This window comes from Lotus japonicus, chromosome 3 (genome assembly GCF_012489685.1).
Source record: "Lotus japonicus ecotype B-129 chromosome 3, LjGifu_v1.2".
NCBI classification, from domain to species: domain Eukaryota; kingdom Viridiplantae; phylum Streptophyta; class Magnoliopsida; order Fabales; family Fabaceae; genus Lotus; species Lotus japonicus.
In genome coordinates, this window is record NC_080043.1 from 83556489 (window position 1) to 83583380 (window position 26892).

Genomic DNA, 26892 nt, shown 5'->3' on the forward strand with positions numbered 1-26892 from the left:
TATTTCCATAAACACATCATATTTATTTTCAGTTTTTCAAATGATTTTCTGATATTTACAAGAAAATTTTTACACTTAAGGTGTACAATAATTAATAAACATATGCATTGACCCTCAGTGGAAAAGTTCTACACATGCTTCCAATCACATCTCTTCATATTCCACTTTAAATATTTTTAATTCAAATTTAATAGTGACACGGCAAATTAATGGTATCTAATTGAATGACTATGCAAAACTTTTACACTGTTAGTGCAATATTTGATCTAATTTAACTGGACTGCTCGGTTTGGATCAGATTCAAGAACACCCCTTTGCTTAAGGGTTGGTGGGTTTGTCCACTTCCATGAATTATCTCTGCTCGGAATGAACATTGATGGAGTGGTACCGCCAGAATATAACTCTCAGAATAGCAACCACTAATGCAACAGAAGAAGCTCCTCCTCCTCCTCCTTAGTGTTTATGATTGTTGTTGAGTTGCCAGTGGGAATCATCAACTTCAGTGTTGAAAATGAAACTGGTAAATACTGTGGTGATGTCCCTGACCAGTGAACAAAGAAATGGAAAGCTTGAACTCAGTTCCAAATAATGCAATGCAAATCATCAAATTTAAACATAAGTTTGCTGTGATGGTTATTAAAATGAGTTAAAATTTGACTAATGTTTAAATGGGATAGTATGAAGAAATTTTACATTAGCAATAAGAAAAACCACATCCCTTTCTTGCTTTGTCTACTTCTCAATATACTGTTTGCTGATTCATAGATAATAATGACATGACAGAAATTCAACTATGATGGAAAAAGATAAGGCACGAGAGTAAATTACTTCAGATCAGGAAGAGTCAGGTGCTTCAAGAGTGTTGGATGCCGCAGGACAAATTCCTTCCATTCTTCTTTACATATCTTATCATCCCCATCGGTGTCAGCATCTTGAAATGTCTGAATTTTTTTTAAAAAAATAAAAGGTTACTTAAAATGATCCAAACTTAAATCAACATAGAGGGACAAGAAATGTTCCTGCAAACAATTACCTTATCAATAATGCTTTCAAGGACTTCATCTTCTAGATCCATGCCACATTCTGACAAAATGGCAACCACCATTTGTCTAACCTGGAATGCGTTGCAGGTTAGCAAAACAATCCAGATATGGTAAACAGAAAACCATGGGAGGGGGGGGGGGCAAGTTACCACTTTTCTTCATGAAACTTGTCAAATCAAGTTTTTTTTTTTATAAGCAAATGTTAGTGGTTAGTTGTTAGTAAGTTAGAAAATCCCTTCAAAGTTCCCTTCCAGGGTTCGAACCCTGGACCTTCCCCTCCCCACCCTTATGTCCCCTAGCTCTTACCACTTGAGCTAACCCTCGGGGACTTGTCAAATCAAGTTGATATTGCACTAAGAGAATTCTAGTGCAATATTATACTAGGAACAGGATAGCAAAAATATGTTTAATTCAATGGCATCTTCATAAACTGGATATGCCAAGGTACTCACTTCTTCTCGTTCAATGTATCCGGTTTGTCTCAAGTCATACAATCTGAAAGCAACTGTGAACAAACCAAGAAAAAAAAAGATTTTATTCAAAATTTAATACTTCTAGCATTAAAATGGATAATATAAAAATCCAACTGCAAAATGCTAACTGAAGTCTTACAATCAATTTTCTTCTCCAAAGGCGTATGAGGATGAAAGACACTGAGAGCATGCACAAACTCCTCAAATTCTATAACGCCATTTCTTTTCTCATCAAATAGATCAAACACCTATAAAAGTTTGAGAGCAATAAAAGGGAATCAATTATACAGGTCAGAGAGGAAGAATAGCAGTAAATAACAGATCTTTCTTCAAGTCAAGTATATATCTGCAGAAACACAACACTATATTCTCGAAAGGGAAGGGAAATGTGGAGGATATGCACATAACACCATCTCCTGACACCATTGCTTATGCCATATAGGATTAACAATGCACAGCTATTTATTGAAGTATCAGAAATGCATTTGTCAATTAGTAAGATACACCTTTCAATATCTGTACAAAAAAAAGATAATATACAAATTTGATCTTTCAAAGAGTTCACTCAGATGGCAAACAAAGCTATGGAAAATATTCAATCCATCATAACAATTCAAGACCAGAGTTTTGTGTGACAACAATCGTTGTTCACATAACATTGGACTAGTAACTAGTAAAAGCATTCATGGTTGTAGGACAGCCGGTAATGTTCCACCGGGAATTTAGAAGGAAAAGGCAGAGCGGAAAGATGCATAATTGGAGCCTTGAATATTCACTTTTAAGTTATGAGCAGAAATTTGCCTTCTGGGACCAGCCTCATATTTCCGAACATAGAAACAAAACTTACAAGCATCATGTGTAACTTAAAAGCTAAAACAAATACAGCTTTAGAGTTTTAAACCTTACATAACACAGAAACCATATTTTAAGTTCAATAATAGAATTCAATTAAACAGGAGATATCAAATAGCAGGCAGCAGTGGTGGAACTCGATCAAAGATCTTGAGGGGGCAGAACGAATAAGCTTCGGAGTTTTAGTTTAAAGAGGAAGTATGAGAGGTGCCACTGGCGTGACCAATTTAGTCCCTTAAAAATTTTCCTTACAAATCAAATATTTTTCCATAATGTAACAAAGTTTCTAAAACTAAACCAAGAAAAAATAAAAACTGAAAAATGCTTATATACCCTATCAAGGAAAAGATTCTTGCCAGTTGAGGTCTTCAACAATGCCAGTGTGAGCTCTTCCTTCATAACATAAACAAAGTAGAGTTAAAAATGCACAAACTCAAGATGCAAGAAATGATTAAACTAATAGAGTCAACAACAACCAACCAACACAAAATTTTGTTTCCTAAAAAATGCACAAACTCAAAATGCAAAAAAACATTTCAAGATCGTAATCTAAGCAATTATTCCCAAATGACTTCATTGAATTGAAAAGTCAAAGAATCAGAAATTGGAGCAGTGAAATTACCTTATGAATGAGACCATCATCAATGACTGAACTACTCAATTTCTTGAACAACTCATACAACGCCTCAATTTCATTAACCGTAACTGCAACAAAACAAAACCAAACCAAACCACAATGCCATGAATTCACTCAATTCCGAAACGAAAGATGCGAAAATTGAAAAAGGAAGAAGAAATTGAGAGACGAACATGGAGAGTTTTTGGCGAGGGTAAGAAAATCGTGGAAGGAACAAGAGATTTTGTTGTTGTTGTTGTTGTTGACCTTGTTGGTTCCACGATGGAAATCGAAGCAACCAGCTAACCCGAAAAACAAAGCTTCGACGATTCCGATTAACGGTATGCAGACCGCGCAGAGCGCCTCGCCGATAGTTAAGCTCGATGTCTGAGTCAAACCAGATTCAAAGTCATTGTTAGAGAAACAAAAATGGAGATCGAGAAAAAAAGACAAGAATTGAATTACCAGAGACAACGAGTCATCAGGCAAGTCCATATCATTATCATTATAGGACAGACATGCAAACCTAAACTTTCTGAGGTTTATTTTAACATGACAACTAATCTTTTTTTGGTTAAGAGGAAAAGACATCACCTCTAATCTAATGAGTAATGACCCATTTAGGAATATTTTTTGTTTTATTATTAGAAAGGATAATGATAAGTTTTGAGCTGAAAGGCCACAAGGTGATTTGACGTGAAAGAAACATGTTGGGAGAGAACCCCTATAAATAATCACACCTCTATTAACATATTAAAGAACAAACGAGAAAGAAATAAGAGGTATGATAGGTGACATGATAATAAAAGAAAAGTTAGTGAAATAAGAATGAAGAAAAAATATTCTTTGTTTGAGACCCCTTTTGCTTCTCTTTCTCGTAGGAGAGGGCGTCCTGATAAGGTCACAAGCTACGCCATGTGCCTCTTGCTATGTGTGTGGATTTGATTGAGGATGATGGTAAAGGCTTTGTCTCTAGTGCAATTGCGCGCTCTTGGTTCCTGCTGCTCCGTTGGTTCCTGAGAGTGCTCCGGATGTTGGTTACTGAATCGAGTCAAGAAGACGTAGCTAGCTTGTTGTATAAAGTTTGTGGGCTTGACGTTTGACAATGGGACGAAAAGACTATCTGCGGCTCGAAAAATGAATTGATGGAGTGATAAATAGTTTCATATTCCTCTTAATTTTTAGGTGTAATAAGTCTTAGCCTTTCTATCTTTTGCTTCATTTCAGCCTTTTGTCCTTTGTTGAAGGCAGATTTTAATTTTGTTGTTTCTTTTATGGGATTGTGTAGTTGGAGATTTTTATTTTTGCTATCTTCTTTGTTATTCTATTTTTTTTGTTACGTCTTTATTTTCTTTCTCTAGACTTAGTCTCTTATCTTCGTATAAATATATTTGAATTTAAAAAAAATCAAAATTGATTAGAGAAAAAAATGAAACAAAACGAAAACAGAAGGCCGCCGTGACCATGAGTATGTGATTATCACTTGACCTGACTATGCTGGGGTTTTGGCTTCAGTGGGATAGTTGAAAACTGTCTCACCGTGGTGCAGTTTATTTTCAACCGTTCGATATAATATTAAAATAATAAACGGCACAGATATAATTAATTTTAAATGAACATTTACATAAACACCCTTTTCTTTCTCCTATTTATTTCCCTTTTTCCTTTTCTCTCCACCCACATCCACCGCACCACCATGTTTATTAGCTATCACACAAAGCAAATTATCAGAATTTGGGGAAGGTGACTACAACATTCATTGAAAGTTCCACCTTGCTGCATTATTTTAGTGAGTAATTCTGAATTCTGAACAATCAAAGAAATAGTTCATATCACATATATGAAAAAAAATGAAACTTCAATCTACAAGACCAAACACTCTGAATTCACAAGTTGAAAGACATTCATCGTCAGTAACTATAAAATTTACAGAAAGAGACACTAGCACTAGAAAGCCCAGCTTCAAAAATTAGCAGGATAAGAAATTGATATGAAGGAAATTTCTGAATGGCCCACTTTTCTCTGCAGTATAACCGCTCCAACAACCACAACCACAACCATAACAACATCACCACCAGCTTGAATAGTCAGTACCGGGCGGCCGCAGCTGGCGGTGGCGGTGGAAAGACCGTTGGGAGGTGGCTGAAGGACAAGAAGGAGAAGAAGAAGGAAGAAATGAGGGCTCAGAATGCTTAGCTCCACGCGGCTGTTTCAGTTGCCGGGGTTTCCGCAGCAGTTGCGGCCATTGCCGCCGCAACCGCCGCTTCTTCAGGCTCCGGCAAAGACGAGCAGATGGCCAAGACGGACATGGCGGTGGCGTCGGCGGCCACGCTGGTGGCTGCTCAGTGTGTTGAGGCTGCGGAAGCTATGGGAGCTGAGCGGGATCACCTGAGCTTGGTGGTTAGCTCCGCCGTGAATGTGAGGTCTGCCGGCGAGCATCATGAGTCAACAAGAATCAAAGTGTCATCGGATCTGGTCAAAGAACGTCCAGGAGATAGGAGAAGAGGTTAGGGAATCAAAATGATAGATATGGAAAATCAATATTATTACAGGGTAGTTTGGACTTTCACATATTTTTTTTCACAGGTGCACGGTGTGTCACTAAACCTAGTGTCCCACCGAAGACATCGTCCTATGCTGGACCGCTAAAAGGATTAGAAATTTAGAACATCCACATCCTCATGTTTATTAGAGTGGTACTATTTCTTTTATTACAAAATTAAGGAGTTGTCAATATCAATGACAAGCTCTTAATTTTAAATTTTAAGTATAGTAAGAATTGTGACAACTTCTTAATTTTTTATTTGCTCTTATTTCATTAACTATTAATTATTAACAACGACAAAATAGTTCATTTATTGATTAACAACGGTGAAAAAAATCCATTTTTTCTTTCCTATATCCCATTAATTTTATAACTTATTATTTCAATAATATTATTAGTATTTTATAATATCTTTCCAAACAAAAAATAACTGTTAGAAATTTGGGTATGATAATCCTGGATAACTTCGAAGAATCGTTTTCGAACACTTTCCGAACAAAGTATTTCGACCCTATTCTTGCATGGGTTCACGAAATCCTTGTTGGGATAATTCTTGAAGAACAATCTGCTTCAGGCAAATGAAAACAGATCAAGAATGTAGAGGAGCAATATCGGTTTTTGTTTTCTGTATTTTGAAACTGAGGCCAGATAACTCCTTATAAAGGAGTTTGCTTCAGAAACCGAAAACGGTTAATGAAACAGAATGACTTAGGGCAGATAACTCCTTATAAAGAATGTATTTTGAAACTGAGGTCAGATAACTCCTCAGCGGGACCCTAGCCAAGGGCTCCGCCCCTTGGAACCTCGCAATCTAATCGCGGTCAATTATGCGTTGGCCCAACAAGCGTGCACTCCGCACTATCCTAACTCGTTTCCGAGCTTAACGCATAATCGCATCGGCCTACAATAAATCACATTACTACTAAAATCCATTGATGATACTAAAATCACCAACAATAACTACTTTTGCCTTGAACGTGTTGCTGCTGTTTTGGATGCTCTTTATGTTTTTGTTTCAGCCTTGTGCCACGGCTAGGCTGTTTGCTCCCTTGCTGTATTGTACTTTCTTTCTTTTTCTTTTTATTATCTGCTCTTTCTTTCTTTTTGTTGTCTTTGACTCTTTAGTATTTTTCTTTAGTTGTCTTGTAATCTATACTTTGGGCCGGTGGCTTATAGGGTGCAGATGCATTCTAAGTCTTGTACCATGCAAGAGCCAATTTAACCTGTTATAACAGGTAATAATTACCTGCTGAAAAAATAATCAAAAAAATTATGTTACAATAATACCCTGATATGCTCTACCCTCCCTCCTATCTTTGGATTGCCAACATCCTCCAACCTTCCTCCCCTCTTCCACCGGAATTCCCATCACCGGCAAACAGCTCCATCCTGGATCAACAATTGCTAGAATGTGAATTTTGATTCTGGGCTACATTCAGATTAAAATACCAAATACCACTGCTCCAACCAACCTTAATATTGCATCATTTGCATGTTTGCACATTAAAATTTCCAACAAACCACGTTTTGCACAAAGAGATTACACGACAGATTGATACAAATTGCAAGCAAACAACAAAAACAAAGTGGTTGGAAACAAGATTCCATGGTCTTTCTCTCCTCACCACCAGTACCTTCTCTCCACGCATAGCCATCTACACCCATGAGACTTTCATCAAATCCATCACCGTCTGCAAGTGAAACCACGAGATTTGGATTTTCTTCAACAGATCTGGTTATTCCTCAGGCACAAAATTCGAACTTGGATGTGAATCGAGCAAAGTCATCTCCTTTTCTTTCCTACTGTCCTGTATTGTTGTTGGGAATTTTCAAGTGTGAGTAAGTCCCATATTGAAAGCTAAGGATAAGTTTGAGTGGTTTATAAGTGTGAGGACCCATACACCCATTGTCTTAAGGTTTTGGGTGAAAGATGTGGTGTCTGGTTCACTTATGGTTTGCTCAAACCCCAATGTGGAGTTTTATCCCCCTCCCCCGAGTTTAAACCATCTCCTTTGTTTGGGTATTTCTTTGGCCCAACATGTATCTGATTTTCAGAGAGTTTCAAGCAAATCAAACTCAGTTTTGGGTGTTGAAGGAGGTGGCGTGAAACTCTATCTCTTCAGCCAGATCCAACGGTTGTTTAGTGGGGAAGGAGATCTGAGTATTTTACCCATCAATGGTTTCCGGTCGGTGGCTGGCGCAAGGAAGAGAAGAAGAGGGTGGTGGAGACGCCGGGAGTGATGAGGGAGACAATTTTCGAGTAACACAGTAGAGGGGGTTTGTTGTCAAATACAAAATAAAATTGAAAAATAAAAAATAAAACAATTAACTGGACCACCGGTTTCCAATTCTCCACATTGACAGTTGGTGCAATATCATTGACTCTAACATGTATGGCATGGGGTGCAAGACCCACACACTATTGCACCTTAGACAACACCCTTTGGGCTTTATCCCTTTTTATTATATATTTAGTTTTTCCAAAAAAAAATGTTGAATTGAAGTGAAGATAAAATTATAAAATATATACAAAAGGTGTGAGGTTTATTAGAGAAATTTTTTAGAGTTATTGGATTAACATTTAAATTAGAATTATGAGAAACTCTATAGAGTTCCATTGATAGAGGTGCTCTAAATATTTTTATTTGTACTTGAAAAATCATCGCTCTCTTTATTATGAATATATCATAGGAGATATTTGTTATTTTCATTTTTGTTAGAATAAAATTTATCTTTAATCACCTAATGAGTGTCACACATAATGATTTAAAACGGTTGTTTGAAACTTTAGATCAAAAGTTCTAATTTTATGATATATAAATATGCATTATTCCTGTTCACACTTATTTATGCTCAACCGGTGTATAATTATTAAACACGGCTAAAAACTAGTTTGATTAAAATTTAAATTTTATCATATGTGTGTATATTTTTCATGGCAATTCCAACGCTTGAGCGAGGCAGGGGAAGGGGAGTGATGAGAAGGCGTCGTAAATTGGTGGAGCATGGCCGACCTCGCCGCTAGGCAAGGTGGCATTAGGGTTTAGAGAAGAGAAGCAACAAAAGAAACTAATGTATTTTTTTAAGGGACCAAAGCAAATGAAACTAGTCCTACCATATGGTCCGGTGATTGAGAAGAATTAGGTCATATCAACACTTAGACATCATTGGACTTATTTCAAATAAAAGAAATCTAGTGACAAAAAACGATTAAAACATTTTGGAAGGAACAATTTAGATTTCATCCTATATTACAGAAAATAAAAACTCATAATGTATTATATAAGTTTATTATATCATGATTAATACACCGTATACCATAAAGGGTAAACTCATAATATAATATCAATATTTTAATTAATATAAAAATCATTAGGGCTAGTTCTTGTCCACGTGTAAGTTTTCCTTCCATAGAAACTGAAATTGTGACCTGTGATCATGTTTTTTAAGATTCCACTCGTAATCATGCAGCTAAATGAAGCTGACCAGGAAGGCACTAATGGCCTTATCGTACGAGATAAGTGTTCTGGATCAATCATTTGCTCTTGAATAAATGAAGTGGTGCTTAATTCACTTCTTTCTCAACTCATATGATAATTATCATTGAAAAATATACATAAGAAAAAAACTGTAAGATATTCGTCTAATGGTATGGAAGCAGACTAGACTCATGAGAACATAAATTCAACCTCAGCATTTGGGTCAAAGACCATATTGCCCCGTTCAAATCTTAATCAAGCATTAAACATGACAAAATTATATATGTAAATAAACTCATGCATGCTTCTGTTTTGATGAAGTTGTTTGTTAATATTGTTATCGTTAAGTTAGGTTATGTCTTCCATTTCTTTCTATTTTATTTTTTTTCAGTCATCGAACTATATGTGTAGGATTCCTACTGGACAAGAAATAGATTGGACTAAGTTAGGCTTTGTGTAATAGGTTTAACCTGCTTAAAAATTGATAGGCCAAAACCAAACCAACTTCAATATTGTTGTAGATGCCCTGATTCTTTTTCTAATTCTTTCAAAGAGCTAGAAGAAAACTTCGATATATATTTGCGGTGCCCACTAGGGTGGGCAAGTTTCAAACTGGTCCGCCGGTGGACCACTATCATATGCTGTAGGATCTGAGAATCTTAGAATATTCTTTTGTTGGATGGTGAGGATTAAATGATGGTAAAAATGATAAAAATGTAAATTTATAACCCCTCTTCATCTTCCCCAACCCACCCACCGTCTCCACCTAAACAGGGCCGGCGGTGTCACCGTCGTCACCCCTTGACCTCTTAGAACCTCTTTCTCACTCCCACGCCACCACCACCAAAAAATCCCAAAACCAGAAACTAAAGAATCCCCAATGGCAAATACCCAGAAAAAACCCATAACTCACAAACACATCATCGGGATTTGCTTCACTCACAAAGCAAGTCGGCATGTTGTGTTTTGCTTCCTTTGATGCTATATATGGCGATGGAGGAGGACGAAGAGATCTGAGATGGGAGCGCAGGTCTGATTCAGATCTCAATCATTCAATTCTGCGTTTTGTTTTCTAACTCTAAACCCCTCTTCTCTCTTCCTTACCAGATCGACGACGAAAATGGCCGAACCCACACAACAACCTTTCAATATATCCCCTGTTTGTTTGAGCAGTGAAGGTGCATGCTAAAATTCTCCCAGAGGACTTGCGTGGATCTTTGGTTGGATGCCTTGCTCTTCTGTAATTGCAAGGGCTCGTGGCTGCTGTTACTAAACTAGTGGGGGATTTGGTTTGTTCAGGTTTTCTTTTGTGCAATAGCAGCTTTACCAAAATGGAATACCAAAAAAAAAACCTTAACCAGCTCAAAGGTGTTCCCATCTTCTCAACTTTACTGAGGTGGTTCCCGAATTGAAGATTATCCTCCTTTTTCATTTGCCCCTCTCTTTTATTGTTTTTTTCTTCTGTGTAATTTGTTCTTGGAAACTTGTAATAAAGCAAGACTCTTTCTAGCTTGGACATTCAAGTTGTGATGGGAGAGGAAATTCCGATGATATGAAATTAGATTTGAATCTGAGTCCAGGTCCTGAACCAGTAACCAATGAAGCTATGAATTTGGATGATTGAGATTTTTTTAATATATTTTTATCAATTATAAATTACCAATATAACCCTTGGTCCACCGGTGGACCAGTTTGAAACTTGTCCACCCTAGTGGGCACCTATATTTGCAATCCCCTCTAGAAGTTTCTCCAAAGATGGAAGGAATGAACATGCAAAAGGGACTGGGGAACATATTGAAGCTTTGAATTCACAAATTGTTAGAAGCAACTGAATATGTTAATGTTCTGTTAATGGTACCCTCTTTCGCAATTTTCCCGTATTTTGAAGGGCTTCTTTGAGATTTGTGCGAAGGGGAGGGGGAGGTAAAGGAAGGGGAGGGTGCGGTGCGGGAGGTGGATGTCCTTGAGCTTCATAGTGTTTCTCTTGCGTTGGCAACATCCTGAGCTCCTCGGTGGTTCAGATTGGACTCAACAGATGAGATTGTGAGAAGAAGTATTATGGGGTTATTTTGGCATTTTCGCAATTTTGAAAAGTTTTCACAATTTTTTTTTCATGGGTTTTGATTCATTCACACCTCTTTTTTTTCTCTTTTATTTTATTTCCACTCTCTTTTCTTTCTCTACTATCATACCTCTAATTTCTCTCTCATTTCTTTCTTTCATATCTTGGTGTTAATCTAATTAAAGCGTGAACAAATACTTAGCGTTTGGTAGACAGGTGGGAAGGGAACAGAACAGGACACATGAGTTCCGTTCTGTGTTTGTCGTGTTTTTAAGATGGAACGGAACGGGACAAAAGGCTCCAGGAACGGGACACTTTGGTTCCCTGGAAAAGGGTGGAACGGAAAGGAACACTCTCTTAAAACTTTTGCAAGTTCAAAAATACCCCTAATTTATATTTGAAATTTTATGTATCTAAACAGTTTAAAATCACTTATAAAACTGAAAGCACTTATTATATTTGTAGAACAAAGTTAAATAAAAATCAACTTTTTCAAAAAATCACTTAAAATAAAATCAATTATTTTTTTCAAAAGTAAAATCACTTTTTGTAAGCAATGATAAACGAGTCAATTAGAGTGCGTTTGATTCAACTTATTTTGGAAAAATCACTTTTTAATCAAAAAATCACTTTTAAAATAAAAAAAATCACCTTTTTAATCAAAAAATCACTTTTAAAATAAAAAAAATAACTTTTTTAATCAAATATCACTTTTTGTGTTTGTTTCAGCTGAAGCTGAAAACAGATTATTTGAAACAGTTACTTTAGCTTATCATGAAAACCTATGATGATAGATGAGAGGAGATAAAAAGGTGATTTTAATTAGAGTAATCAAACACGAATCAACTTAATTAAGATAAAATCAATTATTTTTTCAAAAGTAAAATCAGTTTTTGTATGCAATGATAAACGAGCCAATTAGAATGCGTTTAATTCAACTTATTTTGGAAAAATCACTTTTTGTGTTTGTTTCAGCTGATGCTGAAAACAAATTATTTGAAACAGTTACTTTACCTTATAATGAAAATCTATGATGATAGACGAGGGGAGATAAAAAAAAGTGATTTTAATTAGAGTAGTCGAACACGAATCAACTTATGCTTTTCTCAAAATCTCTTAAAAAAATTATAATTAAAAATCAATGTTTTTAATCTAAATAAACGCACTTAAAATAGCTTAAATAGATAATTAGGTTTATGCTTTTTTCAATAGCATACTGAAACAACTTAAACAATATATAAGTGATTATTTTAAAGAAATAAGTGATTATTTCATGAAGTAAGCAATAACAAACGGTTTCTATGCAAAATGTTCAATTGAGTTCAATTTGTTTTCCTCAATTAAATATTAAACATGTAGGGTTATATATGTAATTAAAATCATGGTTCTGTTCTATTGACTTGGAGTTACCAAACACAACACATAAAACATTATTGTCTTGTTCCATCCTGTTCTGTCCCGTTCCGTTATGTTCTGTCCTGTTCCATTCCGTCACCAAACGCTACCTTATTGCTTTTCCACTGCGGTAGCTGTGGACTAGAGACCAGGTCCAAACTCCAAATACCGTTTCTTTATTATCCTAAATTTTTTCACAATGTAAAAATACTTTTTTATAAAAGATGTATATATAAGTGAGAAAACATATTTTTTAACTAGTTATATAAAATATATAAACACTGAGAGATCGAGATGTCTTCTTACAAACACTAAGAAGTAATATTTCCACTTCACACCCCATTGGTCATGAGTCCCAACCTAAATGGAAGTACTTAATGGATATCAAGAACTTTCCAATCATCTGAATATGCTTAATGTCACAAGTCTAGGATATCTAGTTATACTTTTAAATTTAAGGGTAAACACGGCATACTTCAGTACTATGAAAATATGCTCATTCAATACAGGGTTTTTGTTTTAAGAGCTTCCATATACATTAAGTTAGATTCCTAATGTGTTTGTGTATTCATATCTCAACTTCATGTCTAAGTGGTAAAGTTATGGGGCAACATTTTGGATCTCTTCCCCTTCACTAGACAATTTGTGTCAGGAAAGTGAACTCCATCGGCAAGGTCCTTCACATGCCCTTCTTGTGTAACCCTCACAGGGTAAGTAACAAGGTGCACACCCTCCATGTCCACAACCTCTTCACTGCTGTAGATTTCCCACATTTGATCTCCTATTGATTTCATCCTCTGCACACATTCCAATGTTTCTGGCTCCAAGAACAATTCCTCAGCACTATTGGTGTGCTCATACCATAGTGACATTCTGAATGCATGAATATCACCTAGGTTCATTTGGTTAGCAGCTCCATCTTGAGACTGGTAGCATCCTATGGCTATCTCAGTGTCCCTTTCCCCATCCATGGATCTTTGGTTCACATTAGCTGATCCTATTAGCATGTATAGGTCGTCCACTGGTGGCACATGCAAGAAAACAATTGTGAGCAGCAAAAAAACTTATACCACAATTCAACAATTGTACACTTTTAGCATCTTTGGATTAGCTTATTTTTTCTAAGAGTAGTTATGGCACCCAGAAGCTACTTGTGTTCATGTTTGGATACATGATGGAAAACAACAGAGAAGCCAAAGTCACATTAGAATTTGGTTCTGTCCACAAAAGCTAAGGGAAGTTGCTTCTGTCCATCGTAAGTTTGCCTCACTGTGATTTTTCACCGTGTATCCAAATATGCACTTTGCAGAATTTATCTTGAGGTAGAACGATTTCCAAACATTATACTCAGTTACTTTGATGTTTACCCTTCTATATATAAAAGGAGTTAATGGAGTATATTATTAGGCAACAATCATTCCAAATAAGCACTTCTGCACATTTGAAATAGTTAAAAACTATAACAAGTACATGACTTTAAGAAGCTATTATTTGGAGGACTCATGATTGCAAAATGATTTTGATTTTGATTTTTCCATGAGTCCTTGTTTGGAAGTTTATCCAAATTAAGTACATGTCTTTAAAGTTAATTATTAACACTTGTCAGTTGTCACACTGCTACCAGAATTCTTGTATAATCTAACTGAAGAACAAGAAAAGACAGACAAGTGGAAAAGAAAATAATGAAGGACTAATAATGCAAGAATACCTATCATGAACTTGGAGTGAACATAAACCATGAATCTCCTATTTTTCTGAGCATTCCAGTATTGTGTTCCAGGTTGAGGAGAATCTGGTGGAAGATACTCCCCTTTCCCCTTCTGCTCCCTATTTGCAAGGCAGAAGAAATTCAAGTAATCTGATGGGTGTCCTGGTTCCCCACTCCCTTGTATTGCTTCTCCAATCAACCTATACATCATTGTCATTGTTTCTCTTGTCCAATGAAGTATATCTTGAACAGGTTCACTTTCAGGCACTCCTTCTGGCCACATAGGCATGACTATGTACACTGCAAACCTCTCCTTTGCTTTGATCTTGCTAACCACCTTCAGTGCAATTTCAATGGGAATTAGATTTGTGCAGCCACAATCCCTATCTTTCTCCCACAAATGGCACCCCCCAATGAAATATTGGTTCTCAATGTATATAAACCTCTCAGCATGCCTAATTGCCTCAACATAAGCTTCATGGATGCTCCTCTCCACAGTTAACTGCCCAAGCAACTTGCCAACAGATACATGGTCAATTGACCTGTACACTTGAACTTTCCAATCCCTTTCTTTGGGAGTGCTTGAGCTTGTTTGAGGCATGAGATTTACCAATGTGCTAGCAGGGACTAGAAGAGAAGGATCACACTGCTTTGTCCATCTTTGCTCAAAATTGGTTAACACATCCCAAGCCGCCTCACCGGTAACACTGGCATGAGCATCATGCCAAGGCACTCTTGGCCCTCCTTTGTTGAGGCTTGCTCCTCCAATGTCTGTTTGGTAGAAGTCATAGCAATGGGATTCCTTAATGAGTGTGTGAAACAGTGAATGCTGCTCTGTGTCATATCTTCCATCACACAAATCTAACCCACCCAGAAAGCTTGTGAGTTCTCTGTCACCAATGGATTTGGGTGCTTTGGTGTCCACTGTTATTATCTTCTGATGGTGAGCAAACAATGTGGGGAACTTGTGGTGCAATCTTGGACATTTTCTGCATATTACCTTTGTGTGGTTGAAGTAAGCAAAGGCATCCTCATCATGGGTGTTCATCACACCTTTGTTCTTGATAAAAGGCAAAGATGTTTCATCATCCCAAAGCATGACTCTCACAGCCACACCTTCCTCTGCCTTCTTCTTCAATAGCTCACCCAGCTTTACTCCTCTGGCATGTGGAATCTCTGTATGAGGATCTCTAACCTGCCAAAGAGCATAACTTGTAGAAGAATGAATATCAATGTAATTGGAAGGTATGACATGACATTATTAGCATGTTTGGATCGATTTCTTTTTCATCAAGTTCTGAAACTCAGAAGCTACTCACAAAAGTTTCTCTCCATTAATTTATTATAACTTCAAAAACAACTGTAGAAGGTTTTCTAGAAATGCACTATATTTACCAGAACCATCTTGGGATTCAAGGACCAGCCTGCAATGTAAACTATAAATTCTGCACCTTCAATGGCTTTATAGACATCCTCCCAAAGCTTTTGTGGAGTCCCACATAGATCAGAGGGAGGTTGGAAAGCTGGAGAATGGTGAGCATCATGATAAAGTTTGACATGACAATTGGACCTTTGTGGGAATGCAGCATCCCTCAGCCCTTGAAACTCCCCATAGCTGAGTACTTTTGCCCAACTTGGTTCCAATTCTGCTGGCTTGAACCACAATACAAACTTCAACTTGAGTTTTGGGTTTGGTTCTCCATTTTCCATGAGGAGAGGGAAGAGCCCATTGATTAAACTTCCTTCCTTCAACAGCTGTTGGGCCTGGATGTGGAATTTGCCCAATGTGGAACATGATGTTTTCAGTGCAATGGTGATAGTTGACTCAGGTGGATGAGCACATTGAATCTGAAAGGTTTGGTTCCATACACGATCACTTTCTTGACTCGTTTTTGCAACCTTCTTGTTGTCTACCTTGATGGTCACATAAGCAGGCTTTCCACTTTTGAATATGCACTGAAAATAAGAGAAATTCATGCATGGTTATGAGTTTATGCAGACACTAAAGAATCTTCACCGTATATAACTAATGCTATAGCTTAACATAACATACACACACGTATATACACATAGCTCACATTGAAGGGAAAAAAAGATGAGTAAGGTGAGGCATTAAAGATGGTAATTTCAATTGTTCCATGAAGGAGCTTAGGAGTTTCTTCCATTGTCTTAAGCTTCAAATATTCACACGAAAGGAGATAGAGAACTATGAAATTTGTGTTCGCGTATAAGGGATTTGGTGTGTCAATTTAGCATTACCAAATATCACATTTCATATATATAGGTGAGTTAAGTTTTGTTGCACATGAAGAAGCAAATGGAACCTTGGAATGCAATTGAAAGTTGGCAGTTCGGGGAAAACTTGCATAACTTTGCCTTTACATACAGACACAATCCAACCTTCAAGTATTTGCAATCACATGTTTTAGCTTGAAGCTATGTTTCTTAAACCCAAATCACCATTTACCGTATTCAGCAAGTACAAGTCAAAATACTTGGTTCGTAAATTCTCAGTACATTACATCATACCTTGGTCAATTAACAAAAAAAATTCTTAGGAGGATGATTAATCGTTTTATAATCATGTCAAAGTGATTGGATACACATTTACACTTCAAATGCTAGTTGCCTAGAGGGGTCAGAATAAGCCGAACCACTCCTAAGGGTCTATAATCTGTCTAAGTTAGGTTGTACCTAATTATAAAATAAATAAGGTCATGAATCATGATTTTTTTAAGGATACATCATTCAGAAAGAAAGCGATTTAGAAACCTTTTCAAACACAGCGATGTCGCTTATTTAAGCATTTACTCTTATTTAATATTTTTCCTTCTTTTACTCATAAGACAAAAAAACTTTCTTTCTACATCTCGATCAAGTTACTCCAGGAGTAACTCTTATTAAAGTTACTGTAAGACCCGGATAGTTTATACGATTACTTAACTAGTTATTTATCGGTTTAAGGGCGATAAATGCTATTAAGCTTAAATTAATGTGTTCTTTGTGTTTTGTGTGTGCTTTTATATGAGAATATATATTTCTAATTCATGTCAAATGAGGCTATCTTTTCCATGATATGTTTTGGAACGACATCATCAGATTCCTTCGTCTTTTTAAGAAGTTCAATAATGGCGTTACGCCGTAGGAACATCATGAAACCCCGACTAGGATTAAAGCAAGAATTTGATTCCTTCTACATTCTTATGGGGTTGTATATTTGATTTGGTGAAGAATGAATATGTTGTTATTAGTATTATTATTATTTCTCACTTAAAAGAAAAGAAAAAGAAAATTAAAGCTAAAAAAAAGAAAGAAAAAAATAGTCACGTAAGTGACAAAGATAAAAGAAAAAAATAATAGAATAATTACAAAGAAAGTCATGAGAAATTGAGAATGACTATGTGAGTATATATATATATATATAACTTGATAATATTTTGTTAACATTTTGTTACTTGATCACTTAAACTTGTTTAAAGTGATCTTAAATTATATCATAAAGTCCCTAATAATTCTTAGGATAATGATTCATCTTCTTATATTTTTTCTATAGCTCTATAAGTTAAATTCTACACTACCTAAAGTAAGTTATTATATAGTTACTCACGACACCTCCACACAACTGTTAATTAGGTTTCCAAATTCCTCATAAATAGTGAGAAAGCTCCACGTCCAACTTGTTGCATGCACACCACCAGCTTTGTAAACTATGACAAGGCAAACTTAATGTCTTCCACCACATGCTTCATTCCACACCTCATGCTTATATACTTTACACCTCCTCCTTAGACAGGTTGGACGTGGCACTTCATGGTGATTTCTTCACTCCAAGGCCTTGAGGATTCATGCCTATATATATATGCAGCAACATGGCTCGATGATGCAACACACACAAAGACATACATTACTCATAACACTAGTTGTGAATGAATTAATTTTTAGTGAAATTTTTTTTTGAGTGTTTGTATTGAGTGTGAGGAGATTCTTGAATTTTGGGAGCGGAAGCTAGGATCTTGAGCTTAGCATTTTTGAAAGCGATTAATTTTCTAAGGTAAGGATAATTCACCTAGTTAACTAGCTATATGCTAAACGCTGACTTGCCGACGATGTTAATTGAATGTTGATTGATTGCTGATATAATATGTTTTTTGAACATGATAATTGTGAATCGTTAATATGGACCGTGATGTGAGAGCCTCATGGGCAGTTGACTACGCCTCCCGGAGAGCTACCTATACTGGTGGAGCGGTCCAGGACGTGTTTGATGAGCATAGACTCGTTGTTGAGGGGCGGGTCGTACTTCGCTTAGTTTCGACTTACGTCTGATAGGACCTAGTCTGAGACGACCACCTCCACCGATGTCATCAAGTTCTTCTAAGAGTGACCCATCTGACGAGACGTCTACTTTTCCTAAGGCGCACCCAGCAGTGGTGTACATGACTGCACATGACCACACTTCTATCCCTTTTATTTCCCGAGGACCCGTGCTGAAGTAGAAGAGATAGAGGTGGGGTCATGTGCAGTCAATTGCAAATGCTTCACCCTAAACACTTGAAAGGGAGAGAGGACTCAGCAAGTAATGCTAGGCAAGTTTCTACTATCTGTCTATGTTTACTTTCTGCTGTGCCATTTTGCTGATAATTGTATAGACAAAAAAATCTATTTAGTATACCAACTCATAAATCTGCGAAACAGCTTCAACATTACAAACAAGGAAGAAAGCAACACCAACCTCCTTCCAAATTTGACAAGATAACTTACAACCAATGTCTTCACTCATTTGGAAACTACATAACAACATCAATACAATAACATATCCTTGACCCTTTTTCACAATCATAAAACTGGACAATTGCACAGCACAATTAAGGAAATGTAAATCCAAAAGCAAAAAAACTAACATCCTTCTTATCTTGCACCCTCACAAATCAATAATACACTTCTCATAAAATAGAAGTAAAAAAAGACACAAACAAGCTCACAAATTAACAGCATAGTAGGACCCAAATGCTCCTAGAATTATTGGATTTCCATTAACCAATTCATGATAATGGTGAAGCACAAGATTTTAAATTGTAGCCTGCAATCATAAACATTACACACATAAATTTCCCAAGTTCAAAACTCTGATCTCAGTATCTCACCATTCTTGTTGTGAGTGAAAATTGAAAGATGACAACAACCTACGGCACAATCCCCAGCTCACCACCTCCGAAGCTGGAGTACATCACACGCGCCAAGCAGAGGGTCAAAGCGGGCCTCGGAACTCGCCGCCCATGGAAGACAATGCTCGACCTCCGATCACTGGCAATCCCCGACGGCGGAATATCCGAAGCTATTTCCCGTGTTCGGGTCAACATGGCGTATTTCCGCATGAACTACGCCATGGTTATGCTCCTGATCCTGTTCCTGAGCCTTCTATGGCACCCCATTTCGCTCATCGTGTTCCTTCTCCTGATGGCAGCGTGGCTGTTCCTCTACTTCCTCCGTGACCAGCCGCTTGTTCTTCTCGGTCGCCTCGTTGACGACCGGCTTGTTCTCATCTTCATGGCGGTGCTCACGGTGGCTCTGCTGCTTCTGACGGATGCGACGCTTAATATTCTTGTGGCGGTTGTTGTCGGGGTGGTGGTTGTGGTGGTGCATGCGGCGTTTAGAATGACGGGGGATTTGTTGTTTGAAGAAGAAGAAGCTGCTGTTGCTGGGTTGGTTCCTAATTCTGGCGCTGCTCGTTCTTGATTCTGTTAATGGATTGTTATTTGCTGAATTTCGTAGAATTGCTTATGCTTTGTTTCCTTTTTCTATGGTTTTTTTTTGTTGTCTAAATAACCCATGATAAAATTTGGGTTAAATAACCCATCATCCAATCACATTGGAGATAAGTGAGTTGGAATTTTTATATATTATTTATTAATTTATTTCCAACTCATTTATCTCCAATGTGATTGGATGATGGGTTATTTAACCCAAACTTTATCATGGGTCATTTAGACAACCCATTTTTTTTTTTGTTAGTTGAAAACTTCCTCTTCCCAATTCTCAATTTGTGTTGTTCACAAAAAAAAATTGGTGTTGTTCACTAATTAAAAAAATAAGGGTGGAAAATGGATGAATTAAATGGATATAAGTTGTATTAAAAAAACAGATACAAATTGTAATGGACGAGTCAATAACACTTCATTAATTTTCTGATGTATAAAAAAAAAAATAACAATTCATTAATTTTTTAAGATCTATTAAAATTGTTTCAAAGAATTCAATCCATTTACGATCCATCTAATAAAAATTTATTCAATCCATTTATTAGTAAAATGGACCGTCTTTATTAAAAAAAGTTATAATTTTTCTTTGACTTATGAAAAAATCTCTCTCTCTCTCTCTCTCTCTCTCTCTCTCTCTCTCTCTCTCTCTCTCTCTCTCTCTCTCTCTCTCTCTCTCTCTGCCCGACATAAACCATAAAACTAATTTGGCGTCGATCCGCTCAATTTGATGCGAACTCGCCTAACGCCAACACCAACCTAAACCCTAAATCTGACTGACACTAACCTAAACCTTGTGTCTGACCAGATACCCTACCCGACGCTGATCTAAACTTGACATGATGCTGACCTAAACCCTGAACCTGACCCAATGTCGACCTAAACCCTTAATTTGAACCGATGCAAACCAAAACCCTAAGTCTGGCCTGAAGGACAACATAAACCCTAAACCGACCATCAAATTTAAAATCAATAGTTCAAATCTAGAATGGAGATGAATCAAGAGATATATAGATGAAAAATATCGAGTGAATGATCTGGATGAAGAAGATCCAAATTGTGATATTGGGTTGGGTGTGAAGTTGTTGCTATGAGTCTCCAACTATTGTTGTCATGCATTACACGGTTCAAATCTAAAATCATTGATCAAATTTGATCAATTCTATGAATTAATCCTTGTAGGTCATTGGTGTACATTTTGTACGATTTTAGTTATTTACCGCTTAATACAGATATCATTGGTCAAAGGATTAAAATATCGTTGTGTTGTACCATTAAACAATACTAATCACTTTTTGATACTCAATTATGTGGCGATTTTTAGCTACAATAAAGTTGAGTGTTAAAAAGTTGTCTATCTTGTTTAGTGGTTTACTAATAAGTTAGAGGATATAAGAATTTGTGGGATAAAGAGTGAAAGTTCAACCAACCGTCCATGATTCCAAACTTAGGATGGACTAATTTACTGAAATAATAAGCACTCCTCATATCGTTTTTGTTTAGGAACGACATAATTTAATAGGAGATGAGCGAAATGAGCGAAGCAAGTAAACGACAGTGAGTCTGAGACAGTGCAAAATCGTTTCGAATCGTTTTGTACAAAATCAAAACCTAACCGGATCCTGGCGCTCACATCCTCCGTCTTCATTTCCACACATTCAACTCAATTCCTTCTCCGGCGACCACCATCTCCGCCGCATACAACCGCGCCCACCAATTCGCCCTCACCGGCGCAACCTTCCGAATGGATCAGCAGCCATTCGACCCGTATTTCCTGTACCAACAAGACGAGCGAAGCAACATCAACACACTCTTCGTCTCCGGTCTCCCAGACGACGTGAAAGCCCGTGAAATCCACAACCTCTTCCGCCGCCGCCCTGGCTTCGACTCTTGCCAGCTCAAGTACACCGGCCGCGCCAACCAGGTACTCCTTTCGTTTTCTACTCCTATGTACTGATGCAGTTTCAATGGACACTGAAAACTCGTGAATTTTGTAATGTTGAATGAGAATTCGCTATTCTTTTCAGGTCGTTGCTTTCGCTACGTTTTTCAACCACCAATCAGCAATGGCAGCGTTGCACGCCCTAAATGTGAGTGCCTAAGCTTTAATAGCACAGTCCATGATGATGAACACTGAGAGTTAGGAATTTAGTTATAGGTAGTCTAATTTCATGATAATACAGTTACTTGTGTTAGTTATGGTTCATTGGTATGAGAATTTGGTGTCATCTTCCCCTTTGTTGACTAAAATGATATTGCTGAAGCCATGAAGTGCATTATAATATGTCAATTGCAGTGAATTTACGCACGTAATCGAAAGGAAATCGTAGGAGTTAGTGGTTTTTTTGTGCTTCTAATGTGTTTTTCCTATGTAATGGTTTGGTGGAACTGGGTTCTATGTCTACCATTAAATTTAGTTATGTTTAAGGAAAATACTAATTGGTACGAAAATGAAACTCAAGAATGAAATTCAAGCTGATTACGATAGGTCATCAGCTCCTGAAAAGTCGGCTAGTGCTTCTGATTAATTTGAAATAGTGATACATTAACTTCATCTTGCATCTTTTCGAATCTATCTTACGTAGTATATAGCAACACTCTGTTTAATTTTGTCACTTTGTTTACTAACAAATAAAATGGACAGTGGATATGAGAACTGCATGTTGCAGTTAATTATCAATTTATCATAGTTTACTGATAAGGTGTTTACAATGGAAGGGAATTTTCTTTCTGTATAATGTAATTTTTTCCTTGATGATAACCAGGGTGTGAAATTTGACCCTCAAACTGGATCTGTTTTACATATTGAACTTGCAAGGTCAAACTCCAGGAGGAAACGTAAGCCAGGTATATGTTTTATTGGTGCTTTGTAGAGATGATTATGGCTAAAAAAAGAGGAAAGGAAAACATCAAATTGTCAACTATTTGCATATATAAAATATAGATATCTTCTCATTTTCAGATTTATTCCATTTTTTTGTCTTCAAGCAGCTTTTTCTTCAGTTCCCCCAAATCCCAATTTAAGAATTTTTTTTATTTATTTAATCGTTTTGATGAGTTCTGGAGAAATTCAGTGTGCTTTACTTTGATGATTTTAACTCTTTTCCAGTATGATTACTGGTCTTTTATTTTGCGCAGGTGGTGGAGCCTACGTGGTTATAGATAAAAGGTCAAAAGGGGAGACTAATGTTCAGGAATCATCGAGTGATGATGGTGATGTATCTCTCATTATAAGTTCATGACAATATAGGATGTTAGGTTTCATATTCTTGCCCCTCTTCTGTGGCTTACCTGCACATCTTTCACATTCAGGTGAAAGTGACCCTGATGAACCATCGGAAAGTGGAGACAACCATGGTGATTTAGCAACCACGCAAAGGTTAGCAGTACAATAGAATTTAATAACTTTTCCACAGTTCAAAAGGTCAAAGTTTTGCTAATTGTTAATACAAACAAAAAATTAATAATAAAATTACCCTAGTATTTTGAATATTCTAATGCTTCACTAAGTCTATTATATTCGCTACTTATGTGCAGTGGAGAGACTGCTGTTGGTTCTGACAGTGCTGTACCTCTGGGAAGTGTAAGTGAAAACCAGCAATATGCTCGAACTCTTAGCTTACTGCATTTGTAGAAAACATCCAATATTTTCTTCCTCATTAAATGATTACCATAGAATTCAATCCTTTCTGTGGTTCAGCCAAACCATAGATATAAAACATAAAAAAATGTTTAGTTTGGAGAAAGCGTGGTTTCCTTTTCCCATTAGTAACTTATGTAATCTAATCCCTTCATTTTGGCTGCAGGAGCAACATGAAAAGGGTGGTGGTGATGGAGGGCCATGTTCTACTCTCTTTATTGCAAATCTGGGTCCTAACTGCACTGAGGATGAATTGAAGCAAGCTTTATCTGTGTGAGTTTCTGCTTCTATCTTATTTATGAATCTGCGAAGGGTCTATGGTATTGCTGTTCAGATTGGAACAATGTTGAAACTGTGTGTTCTTGTTATATCTAGGTCCTCCAATGCTTGTATCTACTTTATATTGATTATAGAACTTACCGTCTTCAAACCAATTTTCCAGATATACTGGATTCAACATGGTCAAAATGCGTTCTAGAGGAGGAATGCCTGTTGCATTTGCTGATTTTGAGGTGAGTCAGTTCTTGCAGGATAATGTTAGACATCATTGGTGGAAGAAAGGAGAGAAATGTGTTGACTTTGAAAAATAAACCAATCACATTGAGTGTGTTAGAGAGTGTGTTGCTACTTGCTAGTATCTCTTGGTGGAAGAGTAGGCATTTACAATAGTCATACATTATGTGTGGATGTCAAAGGCAGAGAAAGAAGGACAGGGAGGATATTATAGATTTAATCTTTATCAATTTGAGGGTTATTGCAATTTTTTATCTCACTCTTCTGTTATTCTTTTCTTTGAAGTAATGTGCTTAGCTCTTTGAATAGAATCTCTACTTTTAAGAATAGCATAATATGATTGTTGATCATTATCTTTGAGCCAATATCATCAGTTTTATAGCATGTTTCTGGAAAATCTAATTTTCACATCAGTGTCAGTTTGAGGTAATCTCGAAACTATAGCTGCACAACCTCAGCTGACCATAACATAAATGTCTACGGGACTAAATCTGATCAAGGGGAGTATCATTCAGTGCACAAAAATATTGATTGGGCAACATTGCGTATGCTGTTGTTGTTGCTTGATGCCTGAATACTTTACTATTAAAATATGAGAACGTCATGGCATCTTCTTCATAGCTTTGCGAGTTTGCGTTTATTAAAAAGAAACAAGATATTGTAAACCTCCTTTGTTGACTGCAAATGCCTCCCATACACCCATGCCCTCTCCAGCCTGCGTGCTTTGCCACCAAAGTAAAATAAAGCATACCATATCTATCCAACAACCCTTGCCCTGAAATTTGTACATTTATTATGATCTTATCAGCCTTTCTTCTTTTGTCAGGAAATTGATCAAGCTACTAAGGTCTTGGAGGAGCTTCAGGGCAGCTCTTTGCCATCATCAGATCGGGGTGGCATGCACATAGAGTATCTTCTTACCTAATCGGTTCTATCAATTTTTATTCCACTATGATTGGTTAGTTCATCTTTCTAACCTTGTTCTCTCCTTATCTGTGCTCTCTAGGTATGCAAGGTCTAAAATGAGGAAGCGTTAGAAGAAATTGGAGCTTGACAATTCCCGGATAATGTGCTTGTTCGTTAAAGGCAACATTGTTTCCTCTGGAATAGTTACGACATATAGGAAAAGGTTGAGGTGTCCCATTTTACAAATGGAGGGTGAAAGTTCTTACAATTTTGTTGAAAAGTAAAGATTTTTACTAGGTAATGGAATCCTAAGATGGCATCTTATAGATCTACAAAGCCAGATGGTGTTCATATTAAAAATCTAACCCAAACTGCTCGTTGTTTATTAGAAGCTTTATTTATTTATATAGTTTTTGAAGCAGGGGAGCACGATTAAATGTTGGTACTAAAAATAGGTAGCTGATTAGTAACATGGCTGCAATAAGAGCTTGATGTCATTAAGTTGATAAAAAAGATTAATGAATTGGTATGCTACATAAACGAAATTTTGCAAGTTCATGGTTTGATAGTGAGACCGTATTTTATTAGCGTATCCAAAGGGTCACAACCCCAATTTTTTTTTATTGCTATATTTGACACATAAATGTTTTTTTTCATTCTTAATCTGGCCTCTTCAAAATATTACTATTAAAAGTAATGTCGTTCACAAACTTGTTTTATATATATATTGAATGAAAACATGTGATCAGAAAACAGCAATGTCACCTTGCTGCCTCTGTTGCGTGTGTTTGTTGCGGAGATCTTGTGGGGGATGTGGAACACATTTTGCGATGTTGCCCAACATTACATCAAGTTTGGAGTAATTTCCGCTCCATGTTGCCCTCTTCTCTGCATGGCCTAACATTTTGTTCTTGGCTGTTTGTGCACCTGCAGTATATTCTTTCTTTAGTGATATTATGGTGCTGGTGGGCATGGCGAAATAGCTATGTTTTTCAGCAGCATCCTTGGCCTTTTGGGGTGGTTTTCCTTGCGCAACATTTGCAGAGCTGTTCCTGAATTTCAGAGGTGGGGGAGAATGACTATGGTTGTTGCGCCTTCTAATAACAACGTGGGTATTAGTATGGTAGCTTTATGTACTAATGGTAACTTGACTCCGCGATCAAATACTGTGGGGGGAGGGGGCATGCTCACAGATGGGGAGGAAAGATGGATATCCGGTTTTCATCTATGTTTGGAGCGTGAGATGCATTTCTGGCAGAGTTGTGCACAATGTTTGTAGGTCTTGAGGATGTGAGAGATCTTGGGTATCGTAAGGTGATGTATGTTCCGGTAATGAACACTCAAAGAAGCTCAAACTCTAACAAAGCTTAGAAATGGTAATAGCCTAATTCAATTGATAAATGAGCCAAAAGTCTCTAACATTGAGTATCAAGTCCCCTTTTATAGAGATTACATGGCCCCTAGTTTTAACTCTAATGGGCTTGTTGGACCGCACTACAATCCTCGCCCCTGGAGATTGCCAAAGAGGGAAGACCTACTAATTTCCTAAGTCAGTCAGCTTTCCCTTGGCGAGCGAAACTCTTAAGTCCCACTGCCCTTGGGCGAGTCCCTCTAAGTTACGGGAGGCTCGCCCGGTCCAAATAAACGCCAGGGACTAAATATATGTAATCATCAAACATGAACATTAAATATATTTTTTCTTGGTGCAGACATTAAATATACTTATGATTGCAAGTTTGATGAATATTTTTTATTATCTTCAATCCCTTAATTAGTATAAGCTTATATTGATTTCCCACGTTATTTGTATCTCACACTTCAGAGTCTATGAAACGAGCAACATCCATTACTGTAAATCATAATTTGTCAGCTCATTTGAAAAAATTAATAAATATGATAAGTAT

The 26892-nt window shown here is 36.9% G+C and overlaps 4 protein-coding genes and 1 long non-coding RNA gene across 5 annotated transcripts; 3 read left to right on the top strand and 2 right to left on the bottom strand.

Moving 5' to 3' along the window:
• On the bottom strand, positions 1-3653 carry LOC130746581 (calcineurin B-like protein 10). The gene is made up of 9 exons (XM_057599259.1): positions 3450-3653; positions 3179-3371; positions 2991-3073; positions 2702-2761; positions 1656-1764; positions 1496-1548; positions 1034-1114; positions 829-941; positions 1-541 (listed from the first exon to the last, which is right to left on the bottom strand). The coding sequence occupies exons 1-9, from the start codon at positions 3573-3575 to the stop codon at positions 454-456; spliced, it is 906 nt and encodes a 301-aa protein (XP_057455242.1). The 5' UTR covers positions 3576-3653; the 3' UTR covers positions 1-453.
• A 6100-nt stretch (positions 3654-9753) lies between these two features.
• Positions 9754-10587, top strand: LOC130742830 (uncharacterized). Its single transcript, XR_009021278.1, has 2 exons — positions 9754-10038; positions 10116-10587. It is a non-coding gene; the product is annotated as an uncharacterized LOC130742830 (long non-coding RNA).
• A 2120-nt stretch (positions 10588-12707) lies between these two features.
• LOC130746582 (phospholipase D alpha 4-like) lies at positions 12708-16430 on the bottom strand. Its single transcript, XM_057599260.1, has 4 exons — positions 16252-16430; positions 15569-16129; positions 14174-15368; positions 12708-13486 (listed from the first exon to the last, which is right to left on the bottom strand). Exons 1-4 carry the CDS (start codon positions 16336-16338, stop codon positions 13053-13055), a joined length of 2277 nt encoding a protein of 758 aa, XP_057455243.1. The 5' UTR covers positions 16339-16430; the 3' UTR covers positions 12708-13052.
• A 1686-nt stretch (positions 16431-18116) lies between these two features.
• On the top strand, positions 18117-20047 carry LOC130742832 (PRA1 family protein F2-like). The gene has a single exon (XM_057594931.1). It carries the CDS (start codon positions 19346-19348, stop codon positions 19907-19909), a length of 564 nt encoding a protein of 187 aa, XP_057450914.1. The 5' UTR covers positions 18117-19345; the 3' UTR covers positions 19910-20047.
• A 1310-nt stretch (positions 20048-21357) lies between these two features.
• LOC130746584 (protein WHI4) lies at positions 21358-25409 on the top strand. The gene is made up of 10 exons (XM_057599261.1): positions 21358-21853; positions 21957-22019; positions 22695-22776; positions 23068-23142; positions 23242-23308; positions 23467-23512; positions 23736-23842; positions 24012-24081; positions 24909-24991; positions 25089-25409. The coding sequence occupies exons 1-10, from the start codon at positions 21674-21676 to the stop codon at positions 25117-25119; spliced, it is 804 nt and encodes a 267-aa protein (XP_057455244.1). The 5' UTR covers positions 21358-21673; the 3' UTR covers positions 25120-25409.
• The last annotated feature ends 1483 nt before the right edge of the window (positions 25410-26892 follow it).

What these genes read in the sequence shown, in the direction of transcription:
- LOC130742832 (XM_057594931.1), top strand. Translation starts at nt 19,346, where the DNA reads ATGACAACAACCTACGGCACAATCCCCAGCTCACCACCTCCGAAGCTG.
- LOC130746584 (XM_057599261.1), top strand. Translation starts at nt 21,674, where the DNA reads ATGGATCAGCAGCCATTCGACCCGTATTTCCTGTACCAACAAGACGAG. An exon ending in CAGGAGGAAACGTAAGCCAG is followed by an intron (nt 22,777 to 23,067) that starts GTATATGTTTTA and finishes TATTTTGCGCAG; the next exon opens with GTGGTGGAGCCTACGTGGTT. An exon ending in GGAATCATCGAGTGATGATG is followed by an intron (nt 23,143 to 23,241) that starts GTGATGTATCTC and finishes TTTCACATTCAG; the next exon opens with GTGAAAGTGACCCTGATGAA.
- LOC130746581 (XM_057599259.1), bottom strand. Translation starts at nt 3,575, where the DNA reads ATGTCTTTTCCTCTTAACCAAAAAAAGATTAGTTGTCATGTTAAAATA. An exon ending in TTTGGAGAAGAAAATTGATT is followed by an intron (nt 1,549 to 1,655) that starts GTAAGACTTCAG and finishes GTTTGTTCACAG; the next exon opens with TTGCTTTCAGATTGTATGAC. An exon ending in CTGACTCTTCCTGATCTGAA is followed by an intron (nt 542 to 828) that starts GTAATTTACTCT and finishes TTCACTGGTCAG; the next exon opens with GGACATCACCACAGTATTTA.
- LOC130746582 (XM_057599260.1), bottom strand. Translation starts at nt 16,338, where the DNA reads ATGGAAGAAACTCCTAAGCTCCTTCATGGAACAATTGAAATTACCATC. An exon ending in CATCTTTTTTTCCCTTCAAT is followed by an intron (nt 16,130 to 16,251) that starts GTGAGCTATGTG and finishes TCTTATTTTCAG; the next exon opens with TGCATATTCAAAAGTGGAAA. An exon ending in TCACTCCAAGTTCATGATAG is followed by an intron (nt 13,487 to 14,173) that starts GTATTCTTGCAT and finishes ATGTGCCACCAG; the next exon opens with TGGACGACCTATACATGCTA.